The 25,898-nt window shown below is 40.6% G+C and overlaps 1 protein-coding gene across 7 annotated transcripts in view; it reads right to left on the bottom strand.

The window, feature by feature from the left end:
* Positions 1-25,898, bottom strand: part of RAD51B (RAD51 paralog B) — a 713,264-nt gene that overhangs the window by 567,858 nt on the left and 119,508 nt on the right. For all 7 annotated transcript variants that reach the window (XM_078853308.1, XM_078853310.1, XM_078853309.1 and 4 more), the window contains 2 exons: positions 22,172-22,291; positions 20,721-20,904 (listed from right to left, as the gene is read on the bottom strand). In XM_078853308.1, coding sequence (XP_078709434.1) covers positions 20,721-20,904; positions 22,172-22,291 — 304 coding nt within the window. The remainder of the gene's footprint in view (positions 1-20,720; positions 20,905-22,171; positions 22,292-25,898) is intronic.

The raw sequence follows: 25,898 nt of genomic DNA, 5'->3' as shown, positions 1-25,898 counted from the left end.
CTTCCTGCAGCCCTTAGGAAGTCCATTGGGATATGGAAGAGGAGATAATGCACCTCTGATATCCGCCCAAGGGCTCTCCGCCCATTTTTGTTGACCTCCTGAGGTTCACAAGAATGAAGCACACTGTTCTTGCAGACTTTAGGAAATCCATGTAGGTGGTGGATTGAGTAAAGGAGATTAGAGGGCATTTCTCACCTTCCTTTGGACCTTCTCAGGTTTACTGGAGAGAGAACACCTAATATCACAGGTCACCTAATGACAGGTTTCAGAGTAACAGCCATGTTAGTCTGTATTTGCAAAAAGAAAAGGAGTACTTGTGGCACCTTAGAGACTAACCAATTTATTTGAGCATAAGCTTTCGTGAGCTACAGCTCACTTCATCGGATGCATCTGATGAAGTGAGCTGTAGCTCACGAAAGCTTATGCTCAAATAAATTGGTTAGTCTCTAAGGTGCCACAAGTACTCCTTTTCTTTTCACAGGTCACCTAATGTAGCTCACGAAAGCTTATGCTCAAATAAATTGGCTAGTCTCTAAGGTGCCACTAGTACTCCTTTTCTTTTTGCAAATACAGACTAACGGGGTTGCTACTCTGAAACCTGTCATTAATGAGCCTTAGGTGGTGCAAAGGTTTCCCTTCTAAGCCTCAAAATACAGAAGTAGATATGGTCCCGTACCTAACGGCTCACAATCTAATCAGGGAACATTACATTAAGGTAATTTGTGTGCCTTGTCTGAGAAGTATAACTTTAGCTCTGCATTTCCTTGATTTCCAACATTTACAGGTTTATTTGTTTTAACCAAACCACTGATGTGTGCCAGCAGCCTTAAACAAGTTTTTTCATGAGGGAATGTATGGTATAGCACAGTAGTTCTCAAACTGTGGGTAGGGACTCCAAAATTGGTCGCGACCCTGTTTTAATGGGGTCGCCAGGGCTGGCATTAGACTTGTTGGGGCCCAGGGCTAAAGCTGAATCCCGATCCCCACCACCCAGAGCTGAAGCCGAGGGCTTCAATCCTGGGCAGGGGGGCTCAGACTTCGGCCCTGGGTGGTGAGGCTCAGGTTACAGGCCCCCTCCCTGGGGCTGAAGTCCTTTGGCTTTGGCCCCTCTGCCCGGGGCGGCAGGGCTCAGGCATGCTCAGAATTGGGGTCATGTAGTAATTTTTGTTATCAGAAGGGCATTATAGTGCACTGAAGTTTGAGAACCTCCAGATAGCAGGTAGAGCCCAAACATGAGGTATTAAAAGAAAACTAAGTCTTTTTTTTCTGGATATGAAAAGTTATTTTTAATGACCCAAAAAGAAAAAAAGTGTGTGGTTCCCATATTAACAGTCACTTAACTAACTAACATAGGATGGAAAAAAAAATACTGGAGACTGCCAAAAAGAAAGTCAAGACCTCAGATACCACCCCTGTTCTGCTTCCTTCCCCCAAGGCCCTGCATTCACTTCACCTCCTACTGCCCCTGCCCTGCCTCCTCCCCGAGGCCCCCACCAGCTTGCTGCTCTCCACCCTCCCCCAAACCCCTCCCCCAGCCACCAAACAGCTGTGGCTGGTGGGTTCTCAGTACCCACTACTTTTTTTTCCATGGGTGCTCCAGCCCCAGAGCACCCACATAGTCAGCACCTATAACCCAAAATATTACCACAAAAACCCAAAAGTCTCACATGGGACAATGCTATGCATATCTAAATGAGAAGCAATGCAAACAATGTTTTATAAGGGAGTTAAAATCAAATGGACTTATGGATGGAGACTGTGCATTTAGAAAGTTTCTTTGTAGTGGTTGATTACATGAATATTGCCAAAAGTATTGAAATGCTTAGTTACAGCTACCCAGATGTGTAATATTTTCACCCCAATTTTCTACTGAAAAAAGGAGCCTGCCTTGTGAGTCTTTTGGTGGGAAAAATTCTGTCTTTTTATTGACAAGCCTCCTTCGCAATTGGGTTACACTACAAGGCCTATTTCTGCAAAGAAAAAGCGAGAGGTATATTTTTGTTTAAAATGAAAATATAGGTTTCTCTATTATTAAAGTAAGAAATGACATACAAAGTATGGATCAGATCAAACACTCCAGTAGAAAAAAAAAGTCGGGCGTGAAATTACTCAGGAAACTCCTCAAGTTGCAACTCACAGTTCCTGACTCATCATCCTATCACAAGGCTGAGTTTGGAGCACCACCAATAAGGGCAGGGCTCATGGCTCTTCACATGCACAAGATCTTTGAGATCAGAAGGTAAATTCACAGAAGCTAACAACATCTATGCTGTTATTCAGGCCTTCCTGTCCTCAAGGCAGTATGGCTCCCTCAAGCACCGTACTGCCATTCATAGATTCATAGATATTTAGGTCAGAAGGGACCATTATGATCATCTAGTCTGACCTCCTGCACAATGCAGGCCACAGAATTTCACCCACCACTCCTAAAAAAGACCTCACACCTATATCTGTGCTATTGAAGTCCTCAAATTGTAGTTTGAAGACCTCAAGGAGCAGAGAATCCTCCAGCAAGTGACCCGTGCCCCATGCTACAGAGGAAGGCGAAAAACCTCCAGGGCCTTCCAATCTGCCCTGGAGGAAAATTCCTTCCCGACCCCAAATATGGCGATCAGCTAAACCCTGAGCATATGGGCAAGATTCATCAGCCAGATACTACAGAAAATTCTTTCCCGGGTAACTTGGATCTTACCCCATCTAAAAACCCATCACAGGCCATTGGGCCTATTTACCATGAATATTTAATTACCAAAACCATGTTATCCCATCATACCATCGCCTCCATAAACTTATCGAGTTTAATCTTAAAGCAAGATAGATCTTTTGCCCCCACTACTTCCCTCGGAAGGCTATTCCAAAACTTCACTCCTCTGATGGTTAGAAACCTTCGTCTAATTTCTAATCTAAATTTCCTAGTGGCCAGTTTATATCCATTTGTTCTTGTGTCCACATTGGTACTGAGTTTAAATAATTCCTCTCCCTCTCTGGTATTTATCCCTCTGATATATTTATAGAGAGCAATCATATCTCCCCTCAACCTTTTGTCTCTCTGCCTGTCCCTGGAGATACTACCACTCCCACCCAACTGCCCAAACACGGGAGGGAACCCACACGGTAGAAATTCTGAGAGACAGTGTTGACAGGTTAGCATTAACTTCTGAAAGAGACTCTCCCATGGGGCTGTCAGGAGATGACACTGTATGAAACAGCTGTACCCCAGCAATATATCCAAAGCTCCTACTAGTGTAGTTTTCTCATAAAGGGGTTTCTGTAGACTCAGAAGGAGGAGATATTGCAACATTAGTTTCCTTTCTTTTCTTCTGTCAGTTTCCAGGAAATGATAGAAAGTGCTTACTCTTTTCATTCTTCCTTGGGAGGATATGGTCCTTTTTGAAAAATCTGCTTATCAACAACAGCTCCACAGCAATCATATGTGCTGCCTCACTTTCATTTCCACTGATACCTTCATCTCTTTTCACCTGTACTGTTCAGTTCTGCTGCCTAGTGTCACAGCAACTGGCAGCAGCAACTGGGGTGGAGCTTGCTCAGTGCAGATGGAATCTTTGGCAATTTTCATGTCAAACTTCAACAAATCTCTACTGAGCACACGCAAACTGAGATTTTTTAAAGGCTTATAACTTGGTCAAATTGGGACAATTTTTCATAGAAACAGCAAAAGGCACATAGCTGATACAAAGCCCCTCCCCCTCTTCAAGTCCCTGCTCAAAAGCAGAAAGGCGTTACAGCTTCCCAAAAAAACAACTGTAAGAATTGTTTTATCCTGAACAAAACATATTTTTCTCTAATCTTGTCCTTGGAAATTGCTGAACCATTTTTACTGAAATTTTTTTTAAAAAATTCAGCCTGAGGCAGATACCTAGCATGGAAAATTTCACCCTGAACAAGTCAAGTCTGGCAAAATTATAAGCAACTGAAAACAGGGCTTTATACTAATGTTCCAACCACCTTAAGAATAGGCTACCAACTCTGCCTATGAATTTAGCCTCATAGCCCCCACATGAAGTAAATAGGTATTCTAATTTTACAGATAGGGAAATCAATACACTTCCAGGGTAAGAGATTTGCCCAAAATCACACAGTGAGCCAATGGAAAATCTGGGGATAGAACCCTAGTCTCCCAACTCCCATGCCTGCACATTATCCACAAAGCCATTCGCTTCCTTCCTTCCACATGACGCTGTACCTGCATCTATGCAGGATGTTAGTTTTTGGCAGGGTCATTTGTACTGTAAAATGGAAAAAATAATGGGGTGAAAGTTAAAAGCAAAGAAAAAATTACTTTCCAGTATTTTATAACATTAAACCACCTCCTTCTATATATTTCACCATGCCATGAAAACAGGAAATACTGCTCTAGTGGTTTTCATTCCTTTTTCTCAATAATATTAAACATTTTATGAGTGTGGATATTCCAAAAGGAACACTGTGTCAGGCCATAAACTGCAGAAATGCATATTCTCCAGAGGTCTATAACAAAGAATGCATATTGCATCGGTACTGAAAATAGTAATAATTACATTTTAGTCATTTTCAACTAACACAAAGTTGTGCTTTCTGAGAATAATTTTTTAACAATCAACATTGGAATACAAAAGCATCTCAATTCCCTTTGTATTGACACATTCAGTAGTAAACCAGAATAATTCTCCTTCATTAAAAAGTTTTTGCACAATACTATGGAGCGGAGGAACACAATTTAAACATGGCCACTGTGTCAATAATAAAAAGTAATTTAGTGAAAATTTATGTAGAAAAAGTAAGAACATTGCTCTTCAGTTGACAGATTTTCCCTCAAGTTCTTAGTTTTTATTACTGTACATAATAATGCAATTGGAAGCTGATTCCAAAAAATACTTTCCCAAGGTGAATCCTATACATAAGTGAGGTATTTTCACTGCAATTATACTTCAACAGTTTGTTAAAAAAAAAGAGAGAGAGAGAGAGAGAGAGAGAGAGAGAGAGAAAAAACAATGTCTGTTTTGAGTACACTAGAAATGGCTAACCAAAAACAAACCTATGGACTCAGCTACCTGAATGAAAACACTGCTACAAGTTTATAATGTAGAAGAAAAAAATCATGCAGTTGAATATAAAATGCTTTACATGTTTTCTTATAGAATTTGTTACAGGAACTGTTGAAGTGCATTGAAGGGGGTCTATCTACATCAAAGGAAAAATGTATTTGAAAGCCATATTAAAACACGGTTCAAATACAGCTCTTGTTGTCCTGTTTTCTAACACAGTTTGGTTCCCTGGTTGGTGGGGACAGTGCCAAAACGTGATCCAAGCACATGCTCAAGTTAATATTTTTTTTATTGGTCCAAGTATGGTTGGTGTTAATCTTTCAGAAGTCATGTTTTGTGAGTGATCTTTCTTAATGATTTAATTTGTATTAGTCTTTTCACAGAATTAACACAAAACACCATCATAGATGCCTTAACACGCTGCATTTATATATCACCTTCTATCAGAAGATCTTTGTGCCCTTGACATTTATTTAGCCTCACGACACAATTATGAAGCAAGCAAGTATTCTTATCCTATTTTATAGACAGAGAAATTGGCAAAGTTTAAGTAACTCTGCAAAGGTCACACTGGAAGCAATGGAAGAGCTGGGAATAGAATCCAAACTTCTATTTCCCAATCCTTTACCTTAACTACAAGGCCATCCTTCTTCCCTGTACAATAGGTATGCAACGCAGAAATTAAAATGTATATATAAAATCGGGGTAATTGAAAATCTATATAGCTTTAGTTTATAAACATGAATAATATTCAGACTCATCAGCTTCTAAGGAATCTATCATTTATAAACATCAAATCTCGAGCCCTTACAGTTGCAAAGATAACCTTCCAAATACAATGACTGTAGTGAGCTGTAGCTCATGAAAGCTTATGCTCTAATAAATTTGTTAGTCTCTAAGGTGCCACAAGTACTCCTTTTCTTTTTTTGTAAAGCAACAGTATCTTCTCATCTTCCTGATTCTGAAGAGATACTTCTGCTGCTGCTCCTTAGCTTTTCCAAGAAGCAGCAGAGTAAAATTAACAAAACTTATCAGCTTCACAACTGCTATTGAGAACCCTACAAGGAATTTATCACAAATCATGTCAATTTAATTAAGAAAGCTACATGCAGCAGCAGCGCAGTCAGGCACTGGAGTTATTCACTGGGGAGAAGGACTGAAAAACCAGAGGTTGAAGAAGGGATAGAGCATCAAGGAGACCTCATCTCCTTTGCAGCAACCAAATGGCTGGATGAGGACTAGATTAGAAAACTCTACTTATGCAGCAGCCAGGAGGCTGAGCGTGGGGGAGAAGAGACAGAAAGCTCCTCCCTTCTAGCAATTGTGCAAGAGAGGCTTCAAATTCATACAACACATACCAGAGACTGATATAAAAGATCGGACCCACTAGAAGGTCCAAGGAGAGCACTCTGCTAAAAATCCCAGCATCGTCCTTCTTGCCAGCAGCTGGTAGAAGAGGAAGTGGACTTCTCATTGAGATCTTGCCTGTGAAACTATCTGTTTGAAGCCAAGTTGTACACAATAATTTCTGGGTAACAGGCCTGGTCCTCTGGCTAGAACACGGCTGGTACATTTTTCAAACTGACAGTAAAGTTTCTCTAAATGCTTCTCCCTCTTAGTCAGCACCACATTAACCAAACAAACATTTGTACGACATAACATACAAAAACAGTTCTCACTGTTTAGACAGACTCAAAAGGGGCATGGTGAGGCAGGCATTTAGAAAACAGACATAGGTTTGTTCAAGAAAAAGGTGGAGGAAAAACTACCAGTGGTTCTCCAACCGTGGGTCAGGACCCCATTATAATGGGATCGCCAGGGCTGGCTTAGACTTGCTGGGGCCTCAGGCCAAAGCCCAAGCCCCACTGCCGAGGGCCGAAGCCCAAGCTCCACTGCCCAGGGCTGATGCCCAAGGGTTTTAGCCCTGGGCAGCTGGGCTTAGGCTTTAGCTTCAGTCCTGGGTGCCAGGGCTCAGGTTACAGGCCCCCTGTCTGGGGCTGAAACCCTTGGACTTTAATTTTGGTCCCCCCGCCCAGGGTGGCGGGGCTCAGGCTTCAGTCCATCATCCCAGGGTCATGTAGTAATTCTTTGTTGTCAGAAAGGGGTCACGGTGCAATGAAGTTTGAAAACCCCTGAACTAGACAACAACAGGCAAATGTGATTATTTGTATAACATCAATAAGGTACTCTAGTAGATGCTATACAGACAAGTATGAAAACAAGGTCCCACCCCAAATAACTTACAATCTAGACATTGCTCAATTAAAGGCCATTTGAAATTCAAATTTGTTAACATATCTCTATGCTGTTTGAAATATCAGAACATACAGGTTATCAATGCCACAATAAAGACAGACTACCTAATTTTTCCCATATTCATATCCAGTGGCAGTGTAACATTGTTTTTTTTCCATATTTTTTCCTCAAATTCTTTCCAGTTTTATATGGGCCTCCCCAACACACTAATTTGTTCAGAGATAGAGTTTGCAGAGGTGTTAACCGAACTGCACACTCAAACAGAGAAGGAAAGTGCAGTGTTAAGGATAATACAAAAGTTACTGACAACAGAGATAAAAGGGAGGACTTAACATAAAAGGAAAGAGAAGATACAGACTTCTACATAGATTGCTTCCGTCAACGTGCACAGGCTGAAATTGTGGAAAAGCAGCATCACTTGCCCCATAACCTCAGCCATGCTGAACACAACACCATCAACAGCTTCAGGAACAACTCTGACATCATAATCAAAAAGGCTGACAAAGGAGGTGTTGTCGTCATCATGAATAAGTTGGAATATGAACAAGAGGCTGCTAGGCAGCTCTCTAACTCCACATTCTACAGGACATTATCCTCTGATCCCACTGTGGATTACCAAAAGAAACTACACCATCTGCTCAAGAAACTCCCTGAAAAAGCACAGGAACAGATCTGTGCAGACACATGCCTAGAACCCCGACCAGGGGTATTCTATCTGCTTCCCAAGATCCATAAACCTGGGAATCCTGGATGCCCCATCATCTCAGGCATTGGCACCCTGACAGCAGAATTGTCTGGCTATGTGGACTCTCTCATCAGGCCCTATGCTACCAGCACTCCCAGCTATCTTCAAGACACCACTGACTTCCTGAGGAAACTAGAATCCATCAGTGATCTTCCAGAAAACACCATCCTGGCCACTATGGATGTAGAAGCCCTCTACACCAACATTCCACACAAAGATGGACTACAAGCTATCAGGAACAGTATCCCCGATAATGTCACAGCAAACCTGGTGGCTGACCTTTGTGACTTTGTCCTCACCCACAACTATTTCACATTTGGGGACAATGTATACCTTCAAGTCAGCAGCACTGCTATAGGTACCCGCATGGTCCCACAGTATGCTAACATTTTTATTGCTGACTTAGAACAACGCTTCCTTAGCTCTCATCCCCTAACACCCCTACTCTACTTGCGCTACATTAATGACATCTTCATCATCTGGACCCATGGAAAAGAAGCCCTTGAGGAATTCCCCCATGATTTCAACAATTTCCATCCCACCATCAACCTCAGCCTAGACCAATCATAGAATATCAGAGTTGGAAGGGACCTCAGGAGGTCATCTAGTCCAACCCCCTGCTCAAAGCAGGACCAATCCCCTGCCACACAAGCGATCCATTTCCTGGACACTACTGTGCTAATAAGCAATGATCACATAAACACCACCCTATACCAGAAACCTACTGACTGCTATACTTACCTACATGCCGCCAACTTTCACCCTGACCACACCACACAATCCATTGTCTACAGCCAAGCTCTATGATACAACCGCATTTGCTCCAATCCCTCAGACAGAGACAAACACCTACAAGATCTCTATCAAGCATTCTTACAACTACAATACCCACCTGCGGAAGTGAAGAAACAGACTGACAGAGCCAGAAGAGTACCCAGAAGTCACCTACTACAGGACAGGCCCAACAAAGAAAATAACAGAACGCCACTAGCCATCACCTTCAGCCCCCAACTAAAACTTCTCCAGCGCATCAACAAAGATTTACAACCTATCCTGAAAAATGATCCCTCACTCTCACAGATCTTGGGAGACAGACCAGTCCTCGCTTACAGACAGCCCCCCAACCTGAAACAAATACTCACCAGCAACCACACACTACACAACAAAAACACTAACCCAAGAACCTATCCTTGCAACTAACCCCGATGCCAACTCTGTTCACATATTTATTCAAGTGACACCATCATAGGACCTAATCACATTAACCATGCCATCAGGGGCTCATTCACCTGCACATCTACCAATGTGATATATGCCAGCATGTGCCAGCAATGCCCCTCTGCCATGTACATTGGCCAAACCAGACAATCTCTATGCAAAAAAATAAATGGACACAAATCTGACATCAGGAATCATAACTTTCAAAAACCAGTAGAACACTTCAAAAACCGGTAGGAGAACACTTCAACCTCTCTAGCCACTCAGTAAAAGATTTAAGGGTGGCAATTTTGCAACAGAAAAGCTTCAAAAACAGACTCTAACGAGAAACTGCGGAGCTTGAATTAATATGCAAACTAGATACCATTAACTTGGGTTTGAATAAAGACTGGGAGTGGCTGGGTCATTACACATATTGAATCTACTTCCCTAAGTTAAGTATCCTCAAACCTTCTTGTCAACTGTCTAAATGGGCCATCTTGATTATCACTACAAAAGTTTTTTTCTCCTGCTCATAATAGCTCATCTTAATAATTAGACTCTCACAGTTTGTATGGCAACTTCCAACTTATCTGTATGTATGTGTATATATATCTATATATCTCTCTCTATATATATCTTCTTACTATATGTTCCATTCTATGCATCTGATGAAGTGGGCTGTAGTCCACGAAAGCTTATGCTCTAATAAATTTGTTAGTCTCTAAGGTGCCACAAGTACTTCTGTTATTTTTTTAGAGAAGAAGAAGATACAAGATCTTCTTCTTGCCCAATAGAAGCACTTCTGGTCTGGAGACATTTAGCTGTATGAAGCTGAGATGATACCATAAATTTATTTGGTTAATGCAGACAGAGAAGGGGACAGAGGAGAGTCGCTGCAGGCATAAAATGATATGTAAAGTTGAATTATTTTTGAAAACAAGAGTTTACAAAACCTGAGAACGAAGAAAGAAAATTTTTCATTGACTTTCTTTTTAAATTATAATGAAAGCAGCCTATTGCATTTAAATTTTCCCTCACAGGATTCATAAAGCAAACATATAGCACTATGCTAAGTGCATGAGAGCCTGAGAGGGAAACTGACCAGAAAATTTTAATTACTCATGCTGAGAGAAATAAAAATATAAACCAGGAACAAATAGTGATAAGTACATTGCCTTTTTAAAACTTTCCATTTTACAGTGTCAACCTCAAATGAAATTAAATGTATTTGTGAAAAAAACATGTTTTTAACCAGAGCATTCCTTTAACTCTCACAATTATAGTAGTTAATTATAAACAGCATAAGAGCCTGATCCCAAAATGTCCCACTTTCATTTACACTATATTCATAGATGATAAAGGGAAATCTCTCCATCTCATTAAATTATTTCACTTCCAAAGCCTATTTGTCTCTTTGAAGCAGGAGGGGGACTTCCCCCCCCCTTTAAAAACAAACTGATATGCATTTTCTTGTAACAGCTTTGACCAATGTTCTCAACATATGCAGAAGGACACATTTGCTGAGATTTGTGAAGAGATCATCCACAATGTTTAGGACAAAGCACTAGGAGCCAAATTCATCTCTGCCGTAAATCAATGGCATTACAAAAAGCTGAATTTCATCCTAAGCCTCCCTCAGTCTTCTTTCCACTTTTATTTATTAAACAGAATTATTCCTATAGTTTACATTTGCAGGTACCATTTTTAAAAATGCTATCTAGAGAGAAGGGCTAGCCACCCACATGCATTTTGTTAATTGTTACTACTAATCAGCAGGCTAGCCCAGAGAAATTAATATTTACAGAAGTTGAGCAGGTAATCAGAAAACTACTTAAAAATCTGACACAAGAAAAGCAATATGATCAGTACTATTCTTGCTATATATTCAAGTCTAGTTCTCTCTCTCTCATTGGAATAGTGATATCACTTGTTTCCAGACCAGTACAAGCACCACATGCATTTCATATAAAAATTAACCTAAGCTGTAAAACTCATCAGCCACATACTCTCCCTGGGAAAATTACTCAGAAAACACGTAATGCAAGAATGAACATTTCCTCGGATGTGATTTAGTAATGTCTCCAAACTTTGGCACAATATACCTGTGTGAAGTATGGGATGCACACACACAATAAAAACAAACAAAATTCACCCATCTGTAAATCCAGAATGTGTTTTGGCTTCCACCTTCATCGAGTGATGAAGATGCGACTTATTAATAAAATGGTTTCAAAACACAAAATCACATTGAAGCAGTGTGTACAACATGGAAAAGCCAAAGAATACATACAACACCATGTTTTGCTGTGGCATATACTCAGAAGGACTCACACTCCATGTTAAGTCCAAAATAATACATCCAGAGATTCTCTCAAATTGCTTAGGCCCTGCCATTTTTTCATGAGGGAAAAATTAATTTTGTATCTGAGAGACTGTGGTGATTGTTTAAATATTTTAGCATGAAAAATACTAATAATCTAGTGATCAGTTAGTCTAAATCATTGTTGTATATTATTAAAGAATCAATATTGGGTACATTCATTTGGATCCAAATGCCCTTTAATGCACCGTGCTATTAATTTCCCTTTTTTTAATAGCTTTTATAAACACAAAAAATGCTTTCTATATTGTTTTATATCTTCAATGTATTCTACAAACAATAGATTTTTAACCAATTTTGTGTGTGTGTGTACATAGATAGATAGATAATCTATATGTATATCAGAAACAAAAAAAGACATTGAAAGAACATTAAGTTTATAAAGTCAAGCACTCAAAAGTTAAGAATTAATTCAGCCCTCTGGTGCACATTATGATACAGTTTTTAAATTACATGATCCCATACTATTTTTTCTACAGGACCCCTGCCTCATTCAGTGCACAGACTATACAGTGCTCATTTAAGAAGCTATTCCAGTGATTTTCAACCTTTTTTTCATTTGGGGACCTCTAAAAAATTTAGAGGCACAGGCCCTTTTGGAAATCTTAGACGCAGTCTGCAGACCCCCAGGGGTCCACGGACCACAGGTTGAAAACCACTGTTCTATGGTAACAACCACCTTTTGCGGACCCCATAGTCTGAGGCTCCCCAGGGGTCTGCAGACCACAGACTGAAAACCACTGAGCTATTCAATATTTTACTTTTACTTCATTGTTTAATGTATGGCCCCCATTCCTTACTGCACACAATTCATACCTACCTTTGAGGACAAAAGGAGAACTGAGACACAGGGAGATTAAGGTCAAAAGTATTCACTAATTCTAGGTGCCCAATTAGGGAGACCTAGGAACTGATTTTTCAAAGAATTATACAGCACTTTATATATTCAAAGCACAGCTCCCATTTACTTCAGTTGCAGTTGTGAGTCCTCAGCAATTCTGCAAATCTTTTTTTTTTCTTAAAAAAATCAGACCCCAGAGACTCAATTTGGGCACCCAGAAAATGAAGAACACAATAATTCATAAATTTATAAATTATATGGCCAGATTAAAGAAAAGGAGTACTTGTGGCACCTTAGAGACTAACCAATTTATTTGAGCATAAGCTTTCGTGAGCTACAGCTCACTTCACCAGATTAGATTGTCATAATCTAATTTGACCTCCCACATAATACAAGCCATATGACTTCCCTGAATTAATTCTTGTTTAAACTAAAACATGTTTTTTAAAAAAAAAATTCAATTCTTGATTTTAAAATTTTGCAATAGAAAATCGTCCACAACCCTTTGTAAACTATTCCAAAGGTTAGTTACCCTCACTTAAAAAAATTCAGTCTTATTTCTAGACCGAATTTGTCGAGCTTCAGCTTCCAGCCATTGGATCTCATTACACCTTTGTCTGTTAGACTGAGGTGCCCTTTTTTATCCAGTTTCAGTTCCCCATATAGGTATTTATAAACTGATCAAATCACCGCTTAATCTTCTCTTTGATAAACTAAAAAGATTGAGCTCCTTGAGTCTTTTATTATAAAGTATGTCTTCCAATCTGTTAGGTTTCAGAGTGGTAGCCGTGTTAGTGTGTATCAGCAAAAACAACAAGGAGTCCCAATCTGTTAGTTATTCTTGTGGCTCTTCTCTGAACCCGCTCCAATTTTTAAACATTTTTTTATTGTGGGCACCAACACTTTTAAAGTCACTGCTTCCCAGGATGCAGTCCCCCATCCTGTAAGTATGACTTGCATTCTTTGTTCTTAGATGTATGACTTTACATTGGGCCATTCTGAAACACATACTGTTTGCCTGCGTCCAACTGATTGCTTTGTATCAGTGACCTGTCCTCTTCATTATTTACCACTCCACCAATCTTTGTGTCATCTGCAAGCTTTATCAGTAATGACTTTATGTTTTCTTCCAGGTCATTGATACAAATGCTAAATGGCATAGGGCCAGTAACCACTCTATGAAGAGCCTATCTAGAAACACAGCCATGTCATTATGATTCCCTGTTTACAATTACATTTTGAAACCTATCAGTCTGCCATTTAATCTGTTTAATGTGTGCCATGATGATTGTACATTGTTCTAGTTTCTTAATCTAAGCATCATGCAGTATCGAGTCAATCATCTTACAAAAGTCTATTGCATCAATACTATTATCTTTATCAACCAAACTCCTAATCTTCCAAAAAAAATCTAGTTCTTTTGACAAGATCTATTTTCTCTATACCCCGGTTGATTGACATTAATTATATTACCTTCCTTTAATTCTTTATCAGTCAAGTCCCATATCAGCCTTTCCACTGTTTTACCCAAGATCCATGTCAGGCTGACAGGCCTAATTACCCAATCATCCCGTTTGCCCTTTTTGAAAATTGGCACATCAGCTTTCTTTCAGTCTTCTGAAATTTCCTCAGTGTTCCAAGACTTATTGAATGGTATCATTAACAGTCCAGCCAGCTCCTCAGCCAACTCTTAAAATTCTAGGATGCAAATTATCTGGACCTGTTGATTTTAAAATATCTAACTTTAGTAGTTGCTGTTTAACAACCTCCTGAGTTACTGTTGGAATGGAAAGTGTTTCACCATCATCATATATGAATAGATCATGCTGCATTTTACCAAATACAGAACAAAAATATTTATTGAACACTTCTGTCTTTTCTATATTATTATTGACAGTTCTACCATTTCCATTTAGTAATGGATCGATAACCACCTTAGGATTCCTTTCAATGACTACCTGTGAAAAATTTAGTTTAATTGTCTTGCCTAGCATCACATAAGCACTCTGGCAGAGGTAGGGATAGAATCCAGATCTCCAGGGTAGCATTCAACTGCCTTAATTATGAGACCATCTTTCCCCTTCCTGCAATCCCCTGCCTCATTCACTACACACCTTTCAACTTCTGCAACAAATGAGGCAAGGGTCCTACAGATAAGAGATTCCTTCACTACATAACCACAATTCATCCCCAGAGCAGGTCCATCCAGTGAACTAAATGAGGCAGGGATCCTGTGGAAAAAAATCATATATGGTCATGTAATTAAAGACTGTGCCATATTGACATCCAAACGGTTCATCAGCAGGGTTGCAATCTTTAGATCCACTGCACAGACCTCTGCCACTTGAGCTAAAAGAATACCTGATAATGACACTGGAGGGGAATGACACACATTTTGCCAGTGGGTTTCACAGATATTTGCTGTGTGTTCCATTCCCAACTCTGGAAAGGAGCACACTTTAGTGAGCACACAGACTATTATGCTTATTTTCCTCCAAGCTTGACCGCCCCATCCCCTCCAACCTGTCCCAGTCCTGTCTATTCCCCACCCCTGGCTCCCTGTCCTTCTCCCATTCTCCTTGCCTACCCAGTCCCAGTCTCCACTGCTCACGCTTTTCATCCCACTCCAAGTCTCCTTGACCAGCCAGTCTCCATTCTCCCCTCCCTGCTCCTCATCCAATCTCTCTCTCCCCTACCTGCCCCCACCACTAGTTCACAATCCCAGTCTCCCTCATTGGGCTCCTCATATAATCTTTGTCTCTGCTTCATGACTCTTTGACCCAATCTCCTCCTTCCCTGACTTTTTGACCCAGTCTCTTTACCCAGCCATTCCTAGCTCTCCCTCTGCACACAACTCCTTACCAGATTCGTCTCCCCACTCCCTGCCACACTGGTTCCTACTCCCAGTCTCCTTATGCAGCTGGGCCAAGTCTCTTCCCTTCTCCTCCTCCAATCTCAATGCCCGTCTCCCCCCGCCCACCCCAATCAATTAAATCACTATTCCCCCCCCCCCGACTCCCAGACCCAGTCCCCCTCCCCATGGCTCCCAGTTTTCTTGCCCAACCAGTTCCTGCTTCATTCCCTTCCCCCATCCACCCACATTTCCAGCTCCCAACCCCAGTTCCACCACCATCAATTCTGGCTCTCAGACCCATCCTCCTTTCCCCTCCCATCTCAGTCTCACCAGCGTCCTTGTCTTAATCTATTCATTTCCCTTTTCCTAGTTTGGTTTTGTCCCCACTGCATTCAGATCAGACAGCTGCCTCCTCCATGCTGTCTAGCTGCAAGCAGGGAAATCACTGAGAGCACAAGAGAGACAGGCTCCCTGCTCTCAGTCCCAGTGCAGGAGCAGCAACTACAAGGAACTTCTGGCTTCACCCTTTAGTCCTGAGCTGATAGGAGCATGCTCAGTTTCTCAAGGGATGGTGCATGCAGAGTCTAGTCACCAGTGACCTCTTCTTAGCTAAAGTTCATAACCAGTACTCCATCCCCATCCTTGACTTGTCAGCCACCTCTGACACCATCAATTATGGCCTTCTTGAAATCTTGTCCTCTCTCTTGACTTCTGTGACTCTTCCCCCTCCTGTGTCTCCTCCTCCTCCCTCTTTAATAGCTTCTTCAGTGTGTCCTTCAGAGGATCTTTCTCACCCTCCTCCAACTTTTTGCAAGGGTTCTACAGGGTTCTGTTCTTGGTCCTCTTCTCTTCTCCCTCTACATGTTATCTCTGGGTAATCTAATCTGCAAACAAATTCAGCTGTTATCTCTATGCTCACAACTCAGAAATCTACCTTTCTACTGCAGAATTGTCTCCTTCTGTCTAAACTAAAATCTCAGCCTGTCTCTGACATCTCCTCATGGTTTTTTAGCCCTCAGGTCAGCATGGCTAAAATAGAGCTCCAAGCCTGCCATTCTATCTCCTTTCTTGATCACTGTGGATTGGATTACATTACATTACATTACATTACATCCGTCACTCAGGCCTGTAACCTAGGCATCTTGTTCAGCTTGGATCTCTCTCTTGGTCCTCAAATCCAGGCTATGTTATGCAGAAAGAATCTGCAAGATGTAGACATCTCTAAGATGTTTCATCTGGGCTCTCATAATCTTTTGTCTTGATTACTTCAGCATTCTTCTCTCTGGCCTTGACAAATGCGATCTTGCCCCACACATATCCATTCAGAATACTGCTGCAAAAATAATTTTCCTACCCCATGGCTTTGGCCACATCACCCTCTCCCTGAATCCATCCTCTAACTCCCCCATAAGCTTCATCTTCACTTTAAAGGCCCTTTACTGCATAGTCCCACCCTACCTATCATCTCTTATTGAATTCACTATTGAGATGTCAACTTTTGCTACAATCCCCATGATGTCACCCTCCATCACCCATTTGTTAACTTTTCAAACAAGCACCTTTGTGCTTTCTTCAATGCTGGTCCTTATGCTTGGAAGGCACTCCCCATAAACATCTGCAATGTTACCTCATTATCCTCTTTCAAATCCCTTAAAACTGTCCTTTTCCATGATCAGGCCTCGAGTGTGCTGATTCCACTGCCTATCAAGCTGACCATTCATTGTTTCCTTGTACTTCCTGTCAGTCTGTGTCCATCTGATGGATTTTATTTTATACTTAGTGTGAAGCTGTCTACCAGGGTGGCAACTCAGATCAGAGCCATAGGCCAACTCACTTGTGTCTGAATATCAAAGAAGTGTTAAGTATGCGGTCAGACTAGCTCACTCATATGCTGATAGAGATAAAAGAGAGATGCTAATGTTACTGTATTCACTTATCAGTAAGCAATTGTCTCTTATTACATTACATTTGCATTGCATATACCCCTATAATTACATTTACAGTATGTATATCCTGACAATTAAATAACTCTAGATCAAATGTGTGTTAAGATAAGAATGTACCTGATGTGTAAACTTCATGAAAACTAATGGATTTTTGTTTCCTATTACATTACATTTTATATTGTGTATATCCCTGTGATTAATTCATCAAATGGGAATCAGAGTAGCAGCCATGTTAGTCTGTATCCGCAAAAAGTAAAGGAGTACTTGTGGCACCTTAGAGACTAACAAATTTATTTAGTCTCTAAGGTGCCACAAGTACTCCTTTTCTTTTTTCATATCGGAATGGAACCCTGGAAATGCTAATGAAGGACTTAATGGCTGTAACAGGAAATGCTATTTTCAAAGCAAGTGGACATGGAGGAATAAAGACACTTATCAGATTGCTTTCTGTGTGGAAAAGCTATAAATATGAATTCAAAAAAGGATCTAGTATCTCTGAACTATTTGGACATTCAAATGAAAGTGTTCCAGATGCAAGAGAGAGATCCTCAAAGTTATTTTGGGTAACTCTGAGAGACTTACGGAAAACTAGCAAATTACTACATCTCTACTATCATTGTGGATGTACAAATTTAGACTTATCTGTTAATGTATTTTATCTGCTTTAATCCCTCGATAACTCTCATTTCTTTTTCTTAGCTAATGAACCTTTAGTTAGTTTACTAGAGAAATTGGTTGTAAGCGTTGTCTTGATGTAAGATCAAAAGTATTCATTGACCTGGGGTAAGTGACTAATTCTTTGGAGTTGGGAGTAACCTAGTATCACAAAGTCCAGTTTTCTGGCTGGTAAGATAGGCTGGAGAGTCTAAGGGGGATTGTCCTTGTCTCCATGGTAAGGCTAATATAGTGATCCAGGAAATTACATTTGTTACTGGCTTGGTGAAATCTAACTATAGAATATGCCACCGGTTTGTGGTGTCCGCCCTGTTTTCTGACAGTCTGACCTGAGACTGGCATTCACAGTTCTGAGCCATTCCAGACCCCTACTCCAAAGCATAGTGGACCTGGAGCTGTTTTTAAAAAAAAAAAAAAAAGTCACCAGATTTTTTTAAATATGAACAAAAAGCTTATTTTCTTTTTTTAGCTGAAATTTCCAAAAAAATTCTGCTTGAGGCAACCATTCAAAATAGAAAATTTTAGTCCAAACAGATAAAGTTAGAAAAGTTAAAAGCAACTGAAAAAAGGGTCTTGTAATGCTAAGTGTCAGACAACCTTAACAGACAGTGCTACTGACCCCTCCTACTTCCTCTCATCCAAAACCCAATCTTCTTAATATGCTAATTTACAGGGGACCCTCCTGTCTGTTGTGCAATACAAATTTAAACATTTTTAATGTAACCCAGCAACTCCATACATGTGCTGTACATATTCAGACAATAAAAGGACAGCTGCATTCACCTTGTGAACTGATACAAAAAACTAGCCAATAATAATTGATATGATAAGGAGTAAAAACAATGAAGAGGTGTATTTTCTGACTTAGTCCATTTCTAAGGACAAATATTTCAACAATCGTAAATCAACTCTCTTTACAAGATTTCAAAAGCAATTATAATAGTAAATTAGCCACTGATCAGTCAATACTGGTATTGAGGACTACTAGTGCTCAAATGACAATTTGGCAAACTTTTTTATTAATAGTTCTAAGACTTCTGACACCCTCCATTTACATTTTTTTTTTTTAATTGTGAACTTAAATTCTCTCCTGGTCCAAAGCTGCAAATATCAAGTTTAACTCAGAGGCAGAAATTTATGGCTGGAATTCTAAACCTCTGCACAGAAGGTTTCTAATGGGTAAACATGGACAGAACCCTGAAATCAAGAAAGGACCAACAGACAGCAGGTATAATACGTACCTCAAAACACTACCCTGCAGTTTGGATACACTGAAGAACTTTAAATGGTGAACTTTTGTTTTCGTTTAACCAACTGTAAATGGTTTATATGGGGTTAAACAAGTCCAAAGGATGAAATATATAATATAAGCACACAACCCTTAACTTTTCCATTCATTCAGTGTCTCTGTAAATCATTAGAAGCTCCATGAATATTAATATTCTGTCTCCCTGTTTCTAAGCAGGGCCATAAGCATGGTCTCTGGATGGCTCACAGCCAGCTCGAATTTACCATTTTAACAACTAAAATCAAAATTTAAAAAAATATGAGAGAGAGAAACGAACATCTTCCAGTATAAACTTTATAATCTTCTTCTTTGCCAGGGAACTGCTTCACATTTTCCCTAAATATGAATAAAAGTGTCATTAAATACACACTTTCTTGCAAACTTCATATTTTTCCTGGCTTCTTTTTAGCTCTATAAATATCATTGGGTGCAGGAATTTGGGACACTACATTTGCACACAATTTTTAAAGGCACAGATGCAGGGTTTTTTAATTTTCTCAAGATATCCAAATGTCTTGATATTTTACAGAGTAAACAGAATCCAATTCCTCTTAAGCTAGGGATAGATTCTCCCCCTGACATATGCATAACTCTGACTGAGAGGGCAGCTATACAAACCACAGAAGTTACCGATGGACAAGACCTCACATTTCTAAAGTCTCTACAGCAGTTTACTCTCTTATACTTCGACTATTTCTGTTGGTGGAGTCTCTCTGACATCACTTGGCAACTTTTTCCGTTCTCAAATTGATCTTACTATTAAAAGCTTTTCTTTATATCTGAACTTTCCCTTCTTTCATTCAAAGCCATTACATCTTGTAATACCACTTTAATCAACCTCACCCAATCCTGGTATGGTTCTGAAGCTTTTTGTGAGTGGTACTCTAGGCTTACTGATAAGCCTGTGTCCTGGTGCACTGTCACTACCTTCCTCCCACAAATCTGTGAGTACTTCAACTCATAAAGGAAGGTCGCTGCTCCAGATCCCAAACTCACAATCACAGAACTTGGGCCTGGAAGAGCCAACCTCCATTTGAGACGCCACAAAATTTAACAGGAGGGACAGGAAATGGACCATCAGCAGGTAAGACTCACCAAAAAGCACTGGAAATACTGCTAGTTTAGACGATAGTGTCAAAAGGAAGTTATGGAACTAAATGAGCCAAGTCAAATTGAAGCAACACAGATAACAGCCTTACAAAAAGCTAAAGAAAATGAAACACTGAAAAGAAATGGTAGAAAGAATCTTGTAAAGTCATCTCTAAAGTCTGAAATAAATATTAAGGAAAACACAACAAAGTCACCAACTGAACTGCCCAAATAGAATGATTTTTTTTCCACAGATGTGCTTACGGTAACTGGCTTGTCCATCCCTGTTAAAATGGTCATCTGTTTTTTATCTTCCTGTCATTTTCATGCTTCTCTAATTTTATGACATGATACTGTGGGCCAGAGACTTTAAAAAAAAAAAAAAAAAAGGAAAAACTTACTGGTATTGAAAATTCCTCAGCCAAGTACTTCAACAAAGATGCTTCTCTAGCCAGAAAGTTACTTCTCTCCATCAGGTTGCCTTGAAGTTTCGTATCAAACTCCTTTCTGACCACTGAAGCAACAGAGTCAATTATTACAAGCTTAACCTTCTTAGAAATGATTTCTTCTTCCAAAGTCTCAATCCTTAAAAAAAAGATAATAATAATAATAAGTATTGACTTAGGTGAAGCAGTAACATCAGACAGAGGGATGTTAGTTGTATAAATATTATGATTAACACACAAAAAATATTTTAGAAGCATAAATTTGTTACACCAAATTATACTAAAACCTTTCTATATGGCCAAGCCCCTCTGTCAAGAGTCACCGTTGCTAGGTTAAGGAGATGTGGAAGGGGGAAGGAATCCCGCTCCGTAACCACTACCACAGCTCTCAGGCTGCCATAGCTCCTGTATCCCAAAGTCCCCCCTTCAAAGTGGAGGGTTGGAGGAGACACATAATATGGATCTGCTCTGTCCCATGCAGTCATGGGGGTAATCACGGAGATATGCATACACAGAGGTTGTGCCCTGTCTCATTTCTCACATAGGAGAAACATCCCATTTCTACCACCGTGGGTCCCCTCCACAGCCACTGGGCCAGGTCCCTTTCTACATACTTGCAATGTAATATACATGTCAAAATATATTTGGTTAATAATATGCTAAGAGTTCATCCTCTCTGATGGGGCTGTAGGTAGTATACAACACAAGTAGTCTGCTACTAACATGTTTGCAGATACACACAAGAAGAATGGCAAAACGTCCTTGCCACATCATAACCTGTCTTCATGACAACGTATCATCACAAGTTGACAAAGTAACATGGCAACACAGGATCATCATGTAAAAGCTTTCCTGGATGACAGTCATGAGTGGGGCTCCTCTCTCTATTTGCAGGACGATCCCACCATCTTCTTTTCTTCCTCCCTCATAATGTGGGGATGGGAGGAAGATACTCAGGAGGAATAATTAGGAGGCACTTCGATGATTTTGCTCTACCCTAATCTGAGCTAGAGAAAGCCAGGAGCCCATCAGCTGCACAAACTCCATCAGAGCTACATCTAGGATTATGAAGGGATTCCTGCAAACCACATTTTGCTGGCTGTGTATTAGAGTTTGCTGCATTATAAAAATAGCAACATTAATATCAATTGGTCATACGCTAAACGAGACATCTCAGAAAGCTTTTTCAAAACCTTCCGAATAAAGGGGATCAAATACATGCATCAAGATACAGGGTTGTTGGTCATTTTGCACTAATTTTATCTAGTCAGACTTGCCTAGTTATTGAAATGTAAAGGCCAAAGAAGTGAACTACTGTACATAAAGCTTGAGATGTAAAACATTACATTCATTACAGTCCATTCAGCAATGATGGGCTTCTCATTGCACTCCAAAGCAAACAATACCTTTTCAGCACACTGTCACAGGTGAGCTCCCGATAGAGATGAATGCTACGGGTCATTGAAAACAACTTTTCTTCTGTGCCAAAATAATTAGGGAAACGGTGTTCTGCTATCTCAACCAACCTGTTAAAATTCAAAAGGCACATCACAGCAAATTCTGGGCTAACAAGACAGCAACCTTCCTGTACCATTTCCACCACCCCCATAAATTCAAAGTACACAAAGGAAGAGATATTTGATTAACTAAATAGAGGAAGAGTGAGCAGATGTAGATTTTAAGCTAATTTGACTTCCTTTTCCAAGGAGGAAGCACATTCAAGCGGCCAGAGTGGAGTGCTAGAAGTCAGGGGATGACAGTTCTATTCCCAGTTATGCCACTGAGTCGTTAGTGAAGTTAGGCAAGACACCACTTCTCTGTGTTAGCTCCTCTATGAATAAAATAAAAGTAATAACATTTCCCTAAGTCAAAGGGGAATTGTAAGGTTTAGTTACTACCGGCATGTCTACACTACAAAAATAAGTCAACCTAACTTAGGTCAGCATACAGCCGCTACAGTAATTATATCACTGGTACGTGTTTAGATTTTGCTCCTTGTGTAAGCGATGTGTCTCTTCACCAGAAACGCTTGAATCGATTGTACTGTCAGTGAGGGGCATGGTGGAATGGCTTCTGAAAGTCAGTAACAGTCAATGTAAGCAACTTAGTGTCTACACCAGAGGTGGGCAAACTACGGCCCATGGGCCACATCCAGCGCGTGGGACACTCCTGCCCAGCCCCTGAGCTCCTGGCCTGGGACGCTAGTCCCCAGTCCCTCCCATGCTGTTCCCCCTCCCCTGCAGCCTCAGCGCGCTGCACCACCGGCGCAACGCTCTGGGCAGCCAGACAGCACAGCTGCAGAGCCGCGGCCTGACCCGGTGCTCTGGGCGGCGTGACTGTAGCACCACCAGCCACCGGTGCTCCAGGCAGCACGGTAAGGGGGCAGGGAGCAGGGGGGGTTGGATAGAGGACAGGGGAGTTCAGGGGCTGTGGTCAGGGGTTGGGGGTGTGGATAGGGGTCAGGGTGGTCAGAGGGCAGGGAACAGGGGGGGTTGGATGGGGCAGGGGTCCCCGGGAGGCAGTCAGGAATGACGGGGGGGGTTGGATGGGGCATCAGGGGACAGTCGGAGTGGGAGGTCTGGGGGTGGTCAGGGGACAGGGAGCAGAGGGTGGTGGATGGGGCAGGAGTCCTGGGGGGCCCAGATAGGAGGCGGGGGCCGGACCACGCCTGGCTGTTTGGGGAGACACAGCCTCCCCTAACTCGCCCTCCATACAATTTTGGAAACCCGATGTGGCCCACAGGCCAAAAAGTTTGCCTGCCCCTGGTCTACACTGACACTGCAGTGACCTAACTACATCGACTTTGACTCTACACCTCTCGTGGATGTGGAGTTATTAAGTTGGTGTAGTGGGGCAATTACATTGGCAGGAGCAAAATTTTAGACACTTACATAGTTAGGTCAACGTTAATTGCCTTGCATCGACCTAACTCTGTAGTGCAGACCAGGCCTGAATGAAATGTACTTTAAGATTCTTGTATAAAAGTCACTACTAAAGTGCAAAGTATTATTGCTATAGTTCTGATTATCAATGATATTTGCATTTAAATACGGGTATTGATGATCCCAGATCATCTTCTCTTCTGCCTCAACCCTGTAGTGAGGTCATAAAGCTGAGTTTGTGTCATCACAGAAATTTCTTTGGCAATAAGCTGATGTCATATATACAGGCTTATGACATCACTGCAACATCCAGTGGACAAAACGGTGGAGCTGGGAGGAAGATATCATGATTCAAATGCAAATTGGTAACAGCAGCACAGATAAGGAGAGAGTTCTTGACCAAGTCAAATGGTTTTTCATTTATGTGCTGTTTTAAAAGTTTGCTTCAGCATGAAAATTTCTCAAATGGACAATTCTCTGATTTTGCCACTTACCCAATTTTTAAAAAGACATGTGAAAGCCTAAAGCAGAAAAGGGAAATTTATTTTTCAGGCCACAGTGAAAGATCATTAGATGGACAGCTCCAGCAAATAAAATATTCCGTTTAACCACAAAACAGACACAATATAGTTAACCAACCAAGAGGTTACCCGAGATGGCTGGCAGGAGGTTGTGATGGGTCACTAAGACAGGTCTTTCACCATCACCTCGCTTCACATAGGTCAGTGTTTTTCAATCTTTCTGATACCAAGATCGGCTTGCTGCCTTCCTAACCTGTGTCAGGGAGATCTCAGGGAGCAGTGCCAGTCCATGGACCGGTTGTTAAGAAACACCGATATAGGTCACTTAACAGTTTTTAAATGACAGCAACTTTGAGATACTACTGACTGATTTAAATGAGTGGCCTAGAGATGAAATATTCTATACCCCATTAGCAAGTCCCTGACCCATCCAGTCCATTAGTTGTCATTATTAAGATTTGCAGTTGCTTATTGCCATGCTAGTAAGTGCATCTCATTAATGGATCAAACCAAAAAATCCAGAGCACAATGAATGTTTTTCACCTGGTCCCAAACATTATTATATTCAAAACCCAGGGTCTGGAAAAAAAACAAAAACCCACAATCACAACTCTGAAACTAAATAATTCTCAGTCTTCAAAGGCCAACATTTTCAAATTCAGGTGCTTAAAATTACTCAGGTACAGAGGTGGAAGTGGCATGATTTTTAGAAATGCTGAGCTCCCACAAATTGCACTGAAGTCAGTGCAAGTTGGAAGGACTCAAACACCTTTCGGAGTGGTAGCCGTGTTAGTCTGTATCAGCAAAACGAAAACAAAAACTGAGGAGTACTTGTGGCACCTTAGAGACTAACAAATTTATTTGGGCATAAGCTTTCATGGGCGAAAACCCACTTCATCACATGCATGCAGTAGAAAATACAGTAGGAAGATATAGATTCACACAGAGAACATGAAAAAATGGGTGTTGCCATACCAACTGTAAGGAGACCAATTAATTAAGGTGGGCTATTATCAGCCACAGAAAAAAAAATCAGGCCACATTTATCTAGGTACCTAAATACGGATTTAGGAGCCTAACTTTAGGCACTGGTGTTTAAAAATTTTTATCCCTATGATTATTGTAAATTGTTTTGCAATGTTCAAAATGAACAAGGAAGAGAAACTGTTTAACTTTGCTCGGTAGTATTTACACTCCATACTGTATGTATGAAGAGAGTGACATCTGGTGGGTGATATTTTTTTCCCAAACACTGCACCGTTGAGATAAAAATCATATTATAAAATGTGTTCCTCTGTTTTACAAGAAATCACAATATTATTAAAACTGAAGCTATTTTGGAAATGTATGTTACTTTTCATTATAATTTGTGCTTACTTTATTTAAAAATAAACTCTTAATTGAACCATTAGGTTAGGCATTTTCACATCTTGACTAACAGTGTAATCTTACTAACATAACCTTCTCATTAATCTCCTTCCTCTATGTACTACTAAGACTACTTGCTGCATCTAGAAGATCAGAGCTAACTCTTCAGGGCAGAGACCTTGTCTTTCAATTAAGCCCAGTATATTGCACAGCACATTTCGAGCACTGTAACAATGTTCAATAATAACTTACTCACTCTGCACCACAACTGAACTCCAAATTGATGCAAGCTGAGTGCTGAGGGGGAAGTAGCGTGAAAAAACAACAGATAAAAGGAAGTAAGGCAAGTCCTTCTGTTAGCT

Source organism: Lepidochelys kempii, chromosome 6 (genome assembly GCF_965140285.1).
Source record: "Lepidochelys kempii isolate rLepKem1 chromosome 6, rLepKem1.hap1, whole genome shotgun sequence".
Lineage (NCBI taxonomy): Eukaryota > Metazoa > Chordata > Testudines > Cheloniidae > Lepidochelys > Lepidochelys kempii.
The sequence above is the reverse complement of the archived record's forward strand: the minus strand, read 5'-3'. Positions and strand labels throughout refer to the sequence as shown.